The sequence below is a fragment of the Mustela nivalis genome, assembly GCF_964662115.1.
Source record: "Mustela nivalis genome assembly, chromosome: 15".
Lineage (NCBI taxonomy): Eukaryota > Metazoa > Chordata > Mammalia > Carnivora > Mustelidae > Mustela > Mustela nivalis.
The window spans coordinates 64,891,176-64,906,235 of NC_139034.1; the positions used below are offsets into that span (position 1 = coordinate 64,891,176).

Genomic DNA, 15,060 nt, shown 5'->3' on the forward strand with positions numbered 1-15,060 from the left:
TGAGCATAGCATAACACATAAACTTGTTGAATCACTGTGTTGTATGACTGAAACTAATGTAACATTTTGTGTCAACCATACTTCAATTAAAAAATAATGATAAAATGGGTGCCTGACTGGTGCCATCATTGGAACATGCAGCTCTTGATGTCAAAGTTCTGAGTTCAAGTCCCACATTGGGTGTAGAGATTACTTTAAATAATAATAATGATAAAATAAATTAAAATGCAAAAAAAAATTGTTAGCTGGCATATCTTATTTATATGTAATTAGAATCCCTAAGAAACACTCTTCCTACCAAGGGTCCCGTCGAAATGCTAGCATTAAAAATGCATTTAGGGGGCCTGGGTGGCTCAGTGGGTTAAAATCTCTGCCTTCAGCTCAGGTTATGGTCCCAAAATAAAAATAAAAAAATAAAAATGCATTTATTTGTTACATACTGTTATTAAATATTTTTAAGTATCTCACCTCTTGCAGAGAATTGTTGTATTAAGTAATTTTGACATATCCAAGTTTTTTTATTTTTCTTTTCCTTCTGTGCATTGGCTAACATCAGCTACAATGCAGAAATTTAAAAGAAGCTTAGGAAGTGGAGGTACAAAAGGAAGAGAAACGAAATTTTAGAATGTCAGTTACTGTCCAGTAATTGAACAAGTAGGGAAAGGGGGGTAAATTTAATTGCATCAGATTAAAAAAATGTGTTTATTTTCAGGTGAGTATGGATGGGGAATAAAGTATAGTAACATTATAAACCTGCAATACTAAAGAAAACAACATGGATGTCAGCAAAATGTCACAGAAGGTTGGAGTGGATAGACATTGATAATCTCTCATCAAATACATGGTTGTGTAGTTAAAATGTATTTGTTTTAAAGTCCCTCTGATCTGGCTTTGTATTTTGGCTCTGCATTGAGCAGCATTCTCCCAGGCAAGTTGCTTTCTAATCCTCAGATTCTTTATTTGAAAAATAGCGATTTAAAAAAATGACCTACTAATTATAATTGTTTTGAGGATTATGTAAAATTATTTATGCAACAGAGAGCCACAATTAATGGCTAATGCTTTCTGAAAGTTCATAATGTATCAAAACCTCTTATAAGCACTTTAACTGTATTAACACATTTACTATTCACGGCACAGCTATGAAGTAGACCCTAACGTTGTCATTTACATTTTACAAGTGAGAAAATCTAGGAGCAATAAGGTTAATAACTTGGTCAAGTTCACATTGCTAGCCAGAGCTAGGATAAGAATTGATACAGTCTAATTCTAGAGATGGAACTCTTAACCACTCTAATAATTCTTGATCAAACATGATTAATTTATTGTCAATTCTCTTCAATCATTATTTTATCCCTGGGCTACTTTATACACATTTATAATTATAATCTGATGCAATTCCCTGACATAATTTAAAATATAAAACACTGAATGGAAAACATTTAGACAAACATCCTGTATAATTTTGGAAATTTTACATAATTTGCATAGAGCAAAATAATTGGAGATATTATAATGACTACATAATAAAGACTATGAACTTTATTAGATAAATTTAGAGTTTATCTGGTCCAAAAATTCACAAACTACCTTCCACAGGCCACATCAGTCCCGCTGCCTGTTTTTATGCCACTTGTGAGCTAAGAAGGGTATTTACATTTTTAAATAATTGAGAAAAATAAAAATAACATTTTGTGACATATAAAAATTACATAAAATCAAATTTCGGTATGTATGACTAAAGTTTTAAATTTTGTCAATACATACTTTTGGAAATTCGTTTTCTCTCATATATATGTATATATGTTATGTATATAATATGTATAATGTCCTAGATTATGCTTCTTAGTCTACAAAGAGTAAATACATTAGGTCCATTACAGAAAAAGTTTTTTGAGTTCTTATTCCAGTCCAACAGTCTCATTTCAGGTATGGATTAAGAACCTCGTCCAGGATCACAGAGCTAGTTAGAGAATGACTTAATCCAAAATCCAGGTCTTCTGATTGCAGGTTCATTGTTGTGGACCCCATAAATGATCCTGAAGACTTTGAACTCTCTCACCATAAAGCTGTGTTGTGAAAATCTAAGCAAAGTTCTCAGTCGGTTAACTCAGTCAGTTAACTTTCTTTTTAAAAATAAACTGAGTATTTACAATGTGGCATCACACCTATACAGAAAAAACTGAAGCCACTCAGAATCTTACGATGATGGAAAACTATCCTTACACAATGTCTGAAATGAAAATTTAAGTTACAGCAGGACTTCAATAAATGAAAGGTTATCACAATTTACTTAGAAAATGAGTTCAATTACACTTACATTATAAAGGATTAAGGCCCATTACTGATGGTGAGCTGAATGGTACATGTGGATAAATGGTTCTATGAAGAAAACATGAAATGCATGTCATTTTGCTGTCTATGCAAGTGTTGGACTAAAAGCCAAATGTGTCATAGGGTTTTTAAAAAATGATCAGACCAAGGAGTTGACCATAGGCAAGGGTAAAATTAAAGCATCCAGAATGGAGTCCAACCTTTGAGTATCAACTAAGAATGACCTGATCTTCATTCTTTTCTTATTATTGATTCCTAAAGTTCATCTTCCTTTGTCAGAAATCTTTCCTCTTGGATGAAAGGAAGTCTTTTATCACTTGTGGTGGGTAAGATTTATTGCTTCTTTCTCATTCAGAATTATGCTTATTAAAGCAAAGAGCTTAAGCATTTCGATTTAAAATTTACAGTGTATGTTCATGTCACAAGTTGTTTTTTATCCTCTCCCATATGATTTTTTCTGTCTACAATTGATTTTCATAAATCAATAGTTTGCTAGGTTTTATATATAGTGTTGTGTTTTCAGGGAAATGTATAGATACTAAAGGTATTACACATGTTTTATAACTTTTCCACATCATTTTCCTCTAAAATCAACTTTACATTAAATGTTGAGTAAATCTGCCCTGAAGATAGAGTATACCAGTTAAATGCAACCACAGGCTTAGTTTTTAATTCTACTAAATGGAGTCAACAATAAAAGGCTAAAGATAAATTACAAGTGTATACTTTCCTCTCTAAACTGCACCTGATCTCCGTATGTCCATGTCCAACAGCCTACCTAGAATATGTAAATAGGCATCTCAGAGTTACCATGTCCAAAACCCAGCTTCCAAACCTACCACTTGCTTCTTTCAGATTTCCCTTCTCAACAAAAGACACCACCATCAAATTGTTTGATAAAGAAAACACACTCACATACAACTATTTTTTCTATCTTTCACTCATATCTGCTGCAATATGGACTTCTGTTGACACCAAAAATATGCCTACCAGCTCTCCACACTTCTGTCCATCTCCATTACTGCCTCTATTGTACAAGATAACCGTCACGTCTCCCCCAAACCAACAGCAGCTCCTTCGGTTCCTTGCCTTCCTGTAATTCATTCTTGCAACACAAATCAAAATGGATATTTAAATATACTGCTTGGACCATAGCACTTGACTGCTTAAAACTCTCTGTTATACTTAAAATCTAAATTCTTTGGTATGGCTTAATAGGCATTATCCAGCTTCTCTCTGTCTCTTCAACTTCAACCCTGCCCATGGTCAGATACCAGCCACTCGAGCCTTCTTTCTAGTCCTCAAACACTCTAGGCACATTTTAAAATCAGGATGTTTTATAGTTGATGTTTTATTTGTTAGGATCTGCCTTGCTCCAAATCTTCAAATGGTTGTCTGTTACCATTTGCAATCAGTTCATGCATGAGCTCAGATAGGACTTTCATGATCATTCTAAAGAGGCTATCAGCCCCTCCCCCATTTCATTTCATACATGGTTCTTCATTATTCCAGTTTATCTTAACTATTATTTTTGTTTTGTTTCTGTAACCCCCCTATAGAATGTAAATTCAGATAAACAGAAATGCAGTCTGTTCTATTTGGTTTTAGAGCCTGTGGATAAGTGCCTGTCACATAGTTGATAATTGATAAATATATATTGAATCAAACAAAGTAAAATTTCCATCATCCATAGTTTTTCTTTCTTTTTTGGCCTTTTGTTTTCTAAACTTGCCATGACTAAGATGCATCTCCCTGACACCAATGCTATAATGCTTCCTTAAAGAACTGTGTTAGTTTTGAAGAATACAGCAATATAAAGACGGTAGTCAAAACATTTCTCAATCATGGTTGAAAAGTCAACATAAATATGGGCTGAAATTTCTCTTCTTTATGTATGTCATACTAGTGTAAAATATTATGAACTAAAAAAAAAAACAAACTGAGTTTAGAAAAGAAAGTAACTCTGTTTCCAATTTATGTATTTGATTATTCACCAAGTGTATAAATTGGGTTTGCAGGGATAGAGATTTAATAGGCACCATATTAGCTATTCATGTAAAAATGCTGAAAAAATGTTCTAGGTTAATAAGAAGCTTGTGGGATAAATAATTTTGGGCTGGCTAATAGTGATGTCACACTTATGCAAATAATGTTCAAAAGTGCTCTGATCTGACTTTCTTCTCAATTTGAGGTTATAAATTTTGAGTTATAATAGTAACATGACATTGCATGTAATTCATTTCTTGGGGATTATTGCTGCTTCCAGCTGTTAGTTTCTTGGCTTCAAGTCTTATTTTTCATAATATTACACCAAAAGATGTAATACCCTCCTGAAATACTCTGCTTGTTATGTCTTAATGTCTAATTATACCAAATACCATCTGTAACATGAAATTTGATTGTTGGAGAGATGACCATTCTAGTGAAAAATACAAATGTCATAAAATCAAAGTTTTGCTGAAAAATAACAAAATATAATGTTCCCTGATTCTGATCATCATCATCATAATAATAATAATTTCAATAAAGCATGTATTGAAACACCAGAAAACATTTAGTCATTCAGGAAACAGAGGAATTAATAGCATTAAGCTCTCTGCTGTAGTACTTTCATTTCCTTTAGATTCATCTGATAATGAATTAAACCAATTTAGATTCATTATTTAGGATCCTTGAAAAGTTCACTAACACTAATTTACAACTCCATGATGACAAACCCATACTTAACCATTTTCTGTATAAGCTACCAAAACACAAACTGGTGCTAAATATATCCAATTAAATAAACTTAACAGGACTCACAACTGAATCAGATTAGCTATAGAAATTATGTAACTGAACAAAAACTAGCACATAATTATTATATGATACCATTTTATATATTACACAACATATATTTTAGGTAAAATGGGTTTAATCATGTAGGGCTAATTATAATTGATAAAAATAATTATTTTAATAAACAAAAATGCATAGCCTAAAACATATGGATTATTATAGTGTATAGGTAATGACATTTTCAAATTCATTCATTATTTTGTTATCCTATTATTTTGTGGCAAAAAATTTTCAGTGGTAAAAATATTTTATGGTGGTAAGAAGTTCTTTGTGTGTGTGTGTGTATATATATATATATATATATATATATATATAATTTATCCAAATCATACTGCTATCATAATAATGAGCATTACTTTCTCACGTCATGTGCAGTTTGCAAATGTTAAAAAGATCTTGATTTACGGGTGCCTCGGTGGCTCAGAAGGTTGAGCATCTGCCTTCAACTCCAGTCACGTGATCCCAGGGTCCTGGGATGGAGCCCCATGTGAGCCCATGTTGGGCTCCTAGCTCAGCAGGGAGTCTGCTTCTCCCTCTCCCTCTGCCTCTCCCCCGTTCATGTTCTCTCTGTCTCTCTCCCTCAAATAAATAAATAAAATTTAAAAAAAATTCGATTTAAGAAAAGAGAAAATACAATAAATACCACAGAATCTGGTAAAAGCCATTACCGTTTATGGTAACAGTGGTCCTTTACACTCATCTCCCTTTCCTGAGAAGCACTGCTTCTCTGATAGCAGGATGGATTAGCCATTTATCATCTATATTTGAAGCACTTCTCATTTTTCACTATATATTGACTTTTTCTATTGATATGCTGCCACTGAACATGTTTCCTTCCTGTATTCTTCTGCCAAGAAAAGAAATTGAAGTAGAGGTAAAGGGAATAAGGCATAGAAGTGAATACATGTATGCTTTTGCTTATTGCTTTCTGCATGTTAAACATTTGGACCATACTACTAAGTAACTGAATATCAGGTTTCACTAAACTCCAAATGGCTATAGTAAGATTTTTATAGTAAAATTATAAAAGCATGCTTAATATTATACTAAAGTTACTGTGATGTATTTTATATATCTAAATGCAAATCACAGCTAAGTAACCAAAGATAACCATCCTGAAATTCTTATGATATCATAAAATATTTTATTCAATTTCCTAAACTTATTTGACTTCTCAAATAATTAAAATTGAAAAATTATCATTCACTTAAGGTAAAAATTGGCTTGATTGTCTCTTTTTGAAATGATTTGTTAAAAAAACTTGACTGAAGTTATAAAATTGCAGATATTATTTCCATTTTACAGAAAAATAAATCTACCAAAGTAATAAAGTTCTTCTTTTATTTAAAAATATTGTTTTAAGATTTTAAACTATTCATATAACAACTCATAAAATGGAAGTAAGTGATAAAACTGATGTGACCATTGCACTTTTCCAAATGGCTAAAAACCTAAACTACTCCAAAGAAACAAAAAAGTTTCTAGTGGTATTCTTTAATAATTGCAAATGATGTACTATCCTATAATTACAAGGATGGATACATCTCAGTTTTGTGGGTTGTAAACTCCTTGAGGTTAGAAATGCCTTATTCTCTTTTTCCAAAAGAACTTCTACAGTATTTTTCCCATAGCAAGTGCCCAATTAATGTTGTCTATTGAATATTTAAGATCAAACTCATTCAAAATTCTTTAAACTATTAGATAATTTTCCCCTTGTACACTTGTGCAAAGTTTAAGATGGAAATAAAATTATATTTCAAGTATGTAATATAGCATAATTTAACAAATAAATGGAAGGAAGAGAGTAACTAATCCGATAACTGAAGTCTAAGCCAATATACTGAAATTGCCAATTGAGTCCAAAGGATTATACTGAACTTCAATAATCTAAGATGATTTTTTTGAGTGGTTCATTTCATTATACAACTGTTGTTCTTAAATACTTAATCTGTAATTATCTTAGCTATTCAATTTTTTCTGAAAGCCCATCAAATTTTGATGGGTTACAGTAGAGTCAATATGGGTTCAGCTTTCAGGATTGCTCTGTTTGTAACATGTGTTTTCATGGAAACATTTATTGGCATATCTTTAAATTTTGATTCTAAGAAGAAAGTCTTGCATGTCCTGCATATTCCTTTTCATAATAATAATATTTTTGGTGATAAAAGAAATAAATAAAAGAAAGAGATAAAAGGAATGCCAGGGAATTATATGAAAAATTTAATTTTAGCCTTCTTTTTTTTATGGTTCAGCACCACACTGAAGCAAATCAGATAAGTTAAAAATCTTGAGTATGCATTTATTGTATCTACTGATACCATACAGAGTTAGTTCATCTTTTAAAAATTAAATAATGTTTCAACTGAATAATGTGTGCTAAGATTAAATCTTTAGCACATTTTATATTTCCATTTTACTTCAAGTAAGCTTACAGATTAAAAAATAATATTTATAAATTAGCTAGCATAAGAACTGAATTAGAAACCAATCTACTTAATATTCTACCAACACGTTAAAAATGCATCCTTCCGGTACCCACACTTGCACATTTATCCACCTCTTTGTACACACCAAATGACATTTATTAGCAACCTGGAAAAAACTAAATTAGCAAACTGTCCTTGGAATCACCAATGTAATTTTTAACACTTGTTAAAATGCCTGACAATTTTAATTACATCTGATATAAATACTGTTAAGAAAAAGAATCCTGTTACATTAATGTTAGATCAACCATTCCAGCTTCCTCCTGGGTAAACATGTAAAAATGGTTAAACAATAAATTTCTATGGCAACAACTTAAATTCTAGGATATTCTTAGTCACAGCAGCAACCACAGAAGCTACTGCTTTCTTCAAAGCAGCAGAACTAAACAAGATATTTCCTTTTTTCCTCCTTTTCCATCTGGTACAACTAAAATCTCTTTTACTTTGATGAATTAAATATGATTTAACTAGAAACAAGGTATCTCAACTAGTGCACTGGCAGGTACAGGTATATGAACATTTCACATAGAGACAACAAGAATAAGCTAGGTACTTCTAAATGAAAGTTATGTGCTAAGACCGTATATCTTGTCAACCAAACTAATACATAATATACATTACTTTAAAGCAAACTAATATATATAGCTATATATTAGTTTATATATATATATAATTGTCACAGAGATTCTTTATCAAAATGAAAAAGCATTCTCTAAATAATGAATTTTCTTTTACATTAAGTCATTGCTTATGTGTTCTACATGGATCTTAAAACATATATTGGTGTTTATTAAAATATTTGACAATTCTAAGTTTTAGAATCTATAAATAGATAATTTAGTGATTTGAATACCTATAATTCACAAAAGCATATAGCAATTCATCTTTTTTTCTTACATGTTCCCTTTTTATACATTCTTGGAGAACACACTAAAGTTATACCCTCTAAATGTAAGGCAATTTTCTTTTGCTGAAGACATATTAGAAATATAAAGGGCTACCAATTCATACTTAATTAAGAAGATACAAGTTGGGTCTTTGATTTGTTATAAAGTATTTTTACAGCTGTATGTATTTAAGGATACTCTTCTTTAAGAGTTTTTCCTGTTAATATATATGACCATATATATGACCGTGCCATTCAAATAATGAGGTTTTGTAGTATGAGGGAAATTGAATTTAAATATTGCTCTAGTATCTACCAGCTATGATCTGAGTTATTGCTTACTCTCCTTAAGCCTCAATTTTCTCATCCATATAATGGAAATAGCAATATTGTTTTAAATTATTCTGTATTTATAAGTGTTAAATTAAATAATTATGTAAACCATTTAGCCCATGCCTGACACATAACCACTAAAAGCTGTTAAAGCTAACATTTGAGAAATAGGTTTACTCATTAAATTTTGTCCTCTCTATGATAATTTATTTTTAATTTGTATGAAGAAAACTTATTGCCCCAGTGAACATCTTCTAGGAGAAGTTCTAGTTTCCTGACTTAATCATGTATTAGTTTTAAAAATTACTATTATGCCTCACTAGATTTTTTTTAAGTATCAACTCTCACCAACAATGTAGAATATCTACCATCTTTTCTTTTCCTTCTTAAGGTTATAATATTATTGAATAAAACTTTTTCCCTCCTCCAACTTTTCTATTACAAGTGAATCTGTAGATTGCTTATTACAGGGAACCCAGCTGTACTTACAAAAAAAAAAAAAAATTAAGGCCTTCATAAGAAAAATAGATAAGCAGCCCATAATATTTGTCAGAGGATAGTAAGTTCCAATTTTATCACTATGAAATGCACTCCCAAACAAAAGAATCAAGAGAGAAAAATGATGAATGGCCTTAAGGATAGTCATAGTTTATAATAAAGATTTTATTTAAAGATCATTAAAATAAATAATACATACTCCAGAATATCAGTGTTCTGGGAAATTACTTCTCTTTAAAATATGAGTTCTATGAATTCTAGAAGGCAAATCTTACTACTACTGCTCTGGGGGCTTTCATTAGCTGATATATATATATATATATATATATATATATATATATATCCTTCAATCTGTAGTCTTTTAACAAACTTCTCCAGGGTGGACATGTGGTGGAATGCAGACCCCCCGCCCCCATCAACATGTGTAATTTTGTTTGCTTTTTGTTCCTTAACTGCTGATAAAATAGGCTGCTTAGAAATCCCAGAGGAGTATGATTGAGGCCAGGTTACACTGGCTCATAAAATTCCAACAGTTCAATGCTTTTCTTGTTAATTACTAGGCCACAACCAGAAATCCAAATGATGGGAAAGAAACACTTCTTTAGGGTAATGATTGATTTCCATAAAGATGAGTGCTTTAACAAATTTCAGTATGCAGTTGTTGGGGCGGGGAGGGTGGGTGGGCACTAATTAGTTTTACCGTTTTCAGCAGATGTTGAATTCAAAACGCCAGCAGCATCTCAAATGCCAGTCATTAGGGCTGTCTTTCATCGAAGAGTGCTGACCAATGAAATCTCCACTCTGTTTAATGAGACCGATCTAGGCAGAGTCAATTAAATCAAATCTCTACTAACATCCTTAATATATCTGCAGTGTGTGCAGCAACAGCAGAAGCAGCAGGGAAGGATTTCCTGTATTAATAAAGGGATTCACTGCCGCATAAGGAGAGGGGGAAAAAGGGGTGGGGGAGGGTATGTTGGGGAAGACCTTACTTCACCGACAGGGGAAAGCTGGAAAAGCCCGAGTGGGGATGGAGGAGGAGGGCATCTACGTAAAGGATAAAGAGCTAAGTAAAACGATTAGAGAGAAAGCCTTGATACCGCTCTAGAAGGGATCCACCCCCAACCCCTCCCCCCCCCCAGGTCCCTTCCATGGCAAATCCAATTTATCAATTGCAAACTTGAAGCTGGAAAAATGTAAGGACCCAGAGTTGAAAACATTTTCACTTTAATACTGAAAAAATATGCCATTATAAAATCCTCGAATAGAATTAGTAAGTTTCACGTGCTTCCTCGGTTCTTTTTTCCTACTGTATAAGTAAGATTTACACCAGCACAGAATTGCTACCATAAGATCGCAGCCTAAGCACTAGAATGACATTAATTGGTCATGCTTAACTGCCTCAAAATCTTTTTTTTTAATAATTACACTGATACTATAATAGAAATCATGGGTACTTATTTTACATTCAGATGGAAGGCATTATTGGATATCTATAGAAAAATATTCCCCCTCAAAAAAAAAAAAAAAAACCATCACCATCAGAATAAAGGAAAGAACCCCCAAAACAACCCATAAAACTTCGCTCAACAAAATACATTTTTAACTCAGAAAATGGACTGATGATTAGCCATGCAAATGTCTTAAATAAAATCTTTACATTTTTTTTTTTTTCACAGTAAACGTACGTACGCTCTGAACTGCCTACCGATCACAAATAATGGCGAAATGGCACTTTCTGATTATACTGTTTTGTTTATAGAAAGTTTGATACGATGGGACTTATCAGGTAAGAGGGTGGGTGCTGTGAACGTGACGCCGTCTCCAGTCGCCAAGGAGGGCAGCGTCCCTGGAGCGCGTGGTTTCCATGCGAGCCATGCAGCACTTTTTGTTTTTGTCAGAAGTCAAAGTTATTTATTTACAATACATTCATGCCTTCGTGCAACTGCCCGTCCCTGCATAGCCAACAGGGAGCCATCACGCCCCCCTCCTCACGGGGCTAATCCACAGGGGAAAAATAGATATCTATCTCTCTATATAGATGTGGGTATATGTATACATGTATAGGACCGCGGCAGCCACCCCCATCAGCTCCACCGCAGAGGGCTAGTTCTTTGAGCAGGGCCCCTGCTGGGTTTTATCAAAGGGAGCTCGCAGCAAAGAGCGATTTGGCAGCGCTCTCCCAGCTCGCCACAGTCTGCTCTTTGTTTCCAGGAGGGAGCTAAGGGGTCAAACCCTCTCACTGGAGCGAGTTCATAGTTATTTATTTACTTATGTCCATAAAGCCTTGGGGCGCGCTGGACTTGGGTCTGGGCTCCTCTGACCCCGGGGATGACAGCGGGGTGGGGACAGGTTGGTGGTGGTGGTGGGGGAATCGCCTCCCTCCCCACCCCCGCTCTACCCCGGTTGGGGTCTTAGTCTGAGAGCGAGTGGGAGCCACAGTCATATACTCTGTGGGCCCCATCTGCGTTGTAAGGCCCATTGTGCCAGTAGGAAGAGTCACAGACTGTCTGTAGGGAATTAATTTCGGACGCTGAGGAGTTGGCGTCCCTTCTCTTAGATCGTTTTCTATTCCTCAGGATAAACACGAGCATGCCCACTACAGTGAAGGCGGAGGTGACAAACACCAGCAGCAGTCCCGGGACCAACACCGAGATGGACACCCTGCTGGTGTCTAGATAGGAGTTGGAGTGCGTCCCGGTCTCCGCCAACCCAGTGCTGTTTTTACTGTGCGAAGTTAACGTGGGCGAGATCCTCGCGTACAGCTGGGGGCAGATCTCGTCATTGGAGAGGAGCATGAAATCCTTCCTAAAGAAGTTCACCGGCGTCTCACACTTGAGGTCGCTCATCAGCACTTCCGAACCCAGGCGTTCTGCCCATTGCTTAAAAGGCACAATGGTGCAGGAGCACTCCCAAGGGTTTCCGTGCAAGTCTATCTGGATGATGGAGGTTAACTGGTCCAGCACCCCTGCTACCGGAAGGTACATGAAGTAATTGTTGTGCAGGCTGAGCTTAGAGAGGGAGACCCCAGCGAACACGTCCACTGGTAGGGACCTCAGTAAGTTGTTATTGAGAATGAGGATCCTCAGTTTGGGCATGGCATTGAATGTGCCAGGAAGGATGAGCTGGATTGCATTGTACTCCACGTTCAGGTACTCAAGGTTTTGCAGCCCAGCGAATTTCTCCCGGGACAGCGTGTCCAGGTAGTTGCTATCCATATACAGCCACCTGAGGTCCAAAAGGTTCTTAAAAGTGTTGTTCTCTACAGTAGCAATGTTATTGTTGCCCAGATCTAACAGAATGAGATTCTTGTAATCCACAAAGTGCGATTTTCGGATGCTATGGATCTTATTATCTCGAAGGAAAAGCTCCTGCACGTTGGAGAGTTTGGGCTTCAAATCAGCCAAACTGCTCACGTTCCGGTTGTTGCAGTTCATCTTTAAACCCGACCCCGGGATGTGGTCACAGCTGCAGCCCCCAGGGCAGGGCAAGCCATTGGCTGGGGGTTTGTTTCTGGCGCTGCCGGTCGCTATCGCAGCAGTGGGTCTTATTTTGATCTGCCAGTTGCCTGGGATCTTTGTACCTCCGTTTGGAGCAGACCCTGGGGTGGCATGATCCTCTTGCCCATTTGTCTTGAAAGGGGTTGGCAGGGGGCCAGGAGCGAAGGTCTCTTCTTGGGCAGGGGGCGCTGGGAGACTTGAATCCACTCGGTTTTTCAAAGGACACAAGTCCTGTTCTGTGGTTTCATTGAGGTCTTTCCCCTGTAGTCTGGTGGGGGCTTCACAGACAACTCGGCCGATCAGAGCATTTTTGGGAATATTTTCCAGCCATTCTTTCAGGGAGAGGAGATCACAGGTGCAGTCCCACGGGTTATCCTCTAGCAGAATCTCGGCAATGCCAGGGATTTGCTCCAAGACTTCCTCATAGGGCAGCGTTTTCAGCCTGTTTCCCCGGAGGTCGAGGTGGGTGATGGGCACATACTGGAACACGTTGGCAGGTAGGGTGCTGATGAGATTGTCATTTAAAATGAGTACCTCCAGCTTGTTCAAGTCCTGGAAGGCCCCAGGGTCTATATCCCGTAATAAATTAAAATCGGCCTGGAGGTATTCCAGATCGTCCAGCCCCAGAAAAGTCTGCTTTCGAAAAGACTTTATCTTGTTGTTGTTGATGTGCAGCCTTTTCACCAGCTGCAGCCCCAGAAAAGCCCCAGGAACGATTTCATGCAAGCCATTGTTTTCCATGTGCAAACTAACCGCATTATAAAAGTTAGCAAACTCATTAGGGAAAAGTCGAGTGAGGGAATTACCATGCAGAAATAGATGGTAAAACTGGGAAGTCGGGGCGGTGAAACGCTGCAGACTTGTAAAGCCCTTTTTTTCACAGTCTACGTGTAGGTCCCCTTCTATCTCATTGCAGGAACAGATCTTCTCTTTACAAACGTCCCCTGTAACGTTTCCAGCGGCAAAACAAAGAGACGTCTCCAGCAACAGAATCCAAAGCAGCATTTTTAAAGCGAGCAATTCATCCCCGATCTCATCACAAAGTAACAGCGACCATCCTGCTCGCCACAGACACAATTCAAGTTCATTTAGTGCTCCAATGTCCGAACCCAGGGAAGGAGAAGAAAAGGGTTTGGGGGGGTGGGGGCGGATTCCTTCCTCCCTAACCCCCCCGCACTGCAACAACCCAGGCGCCAGTCAATAATTATATCCACAGACTATCCAGGCACGTAGTGCAAGGCAAGCAAAAAGGAAAAATAAAAAGGAGGATAAAAGAAAAGAAAGAAAAAAAAAAAAAAGAAAAAGAAAGGAAGAAGAGAAAGAAAAGAAGAAAGTAGAAAAAAATAACCCCACTCCCCCTCAACCCTTTAAAATTAACAAAAGAAGTTAAATATATACATATAAATTAAAAATACACCCTTACAGAACCTGGTCTAGTGGTCCTCACTAATCAGGAAAGGAACAATGCTAGTAATTAGAAGCAAGTGCATGTTAGAGAAACAAGCAGAGGGTTTGCAGCGTAGTACAGGCGCACTGCCTGTGCATGGCTGTGCGTCGGACTGACCTTGCCTCTCTGATATAAAGCAGGGTTTTCGGCGGCTTCTGTAGCTGAGGCGGCTGATGGAGTTCTTGCTGTGGCTGCAGGTTGCCCAGAAGTCCCCCCGAGGTGCTGTCCAGTCCCCCCGGTGCTGAAATCACGCCCGACCGAGGAACTCACGCCGCCGAGCCAATGGCGCTGGAAAATTTCCGCAATCGCTGCGTTTTGTAGCTGTCCATCCTTTTCCTTTCCTTCCCTTCGGTCCTCTTCAGCTTTTTTTCTGGGCTCCGGCTCTCGGTTACTAGCTCTTCTTTTCTTTTTCTCCTCTTTATTCTGCTCTTTCAGAATTACGTGGAGGGGGTGGAGGGCGGGGGGCGAGTTTTCTGAGGGAGGGAGAGAGCGCGAGAATGGGGAGGGGGGTAGAAGAGAGTTGCTAAGAAGCTCTGCTTGTTCCAGCCTGGTGCACTCTGAAAGATCTGACACCCTCTGCTGATCTGCAGTAGCAAAAATCCATCTGGTGAGGGAATGCTGAAGGAAAAAAAAAAAAAAAAATCAATCCACGTACAGGGCAAGCGTTAAAAATGTGGGCATTAAAGGCTGTCGATCCACATAGACGCTTATTTTAAATGGATTATTTAATTCTTTTTG

At 36.8% G+C, this 15,060-nt stretch overlaps 2 protein-coding genes across 4 annotated transcripts in view; both read right to left on the reverse strand.

Moving 5' to 3' along the window:
- Window positions 1–11,662: 11,662 nt before the first annotated feature.
- On the reverse strand, window positions 11,663–14,535 carry SLITRK1 (SLIT and NTRK like family member 1). Its single transcript, XM_082701295.1, has 2 exons — window positions 14,440–14,535; window positions 11,663–13,933 (listed from the first exon to the last, which is right to left on the reverse strand). The coding sequence occupies exon 2, from the start codon at window positions 13,878–13,880 to the stop codon at window positions 11,790–11,792; it is 2,091 nt and encodes a 696-aa protein (XP_082557421.1). The 5' UTR covers window positions 13,881–13,933; window positions 14,440–14,535; the 3' UTR covers window positions 11,663–11,789.
- Window positions 14,236–15,060, reverse strand: part of LOC309849073 (uncharacterized protein) — a 414,440-nt gene continuing 413,615 nt past the window's right edge. For 2 of the 3 annotated variants that reach the window (XM_082701297.1, XM_082701296.1), the window contains one exon: window positions 14,236–14,940. In XM_082701297.1, coding sequence (XP_082557423.1) covers window positions 14,350–14,940 — 591 coding nt within the window. In that variant the 3' untranslated portion in view covers window positions 14,236–14,349. The remainder of the gene's footprint in view (window positions 14,941–15,060) is intronic. The other variant, XM_082701299.1, reaches the window with a different exon arrangement.

What these genes read in the sequence shown, in the direction of transcription:
- SLITRK1 (XM_082701295.1), bottom strand. Translation starts at nt 13,880, where the DNA reads ATGCTGCTTTGGATTCTGTTGCTGGAGACGTCTCTTTGTTTTGCCGCT.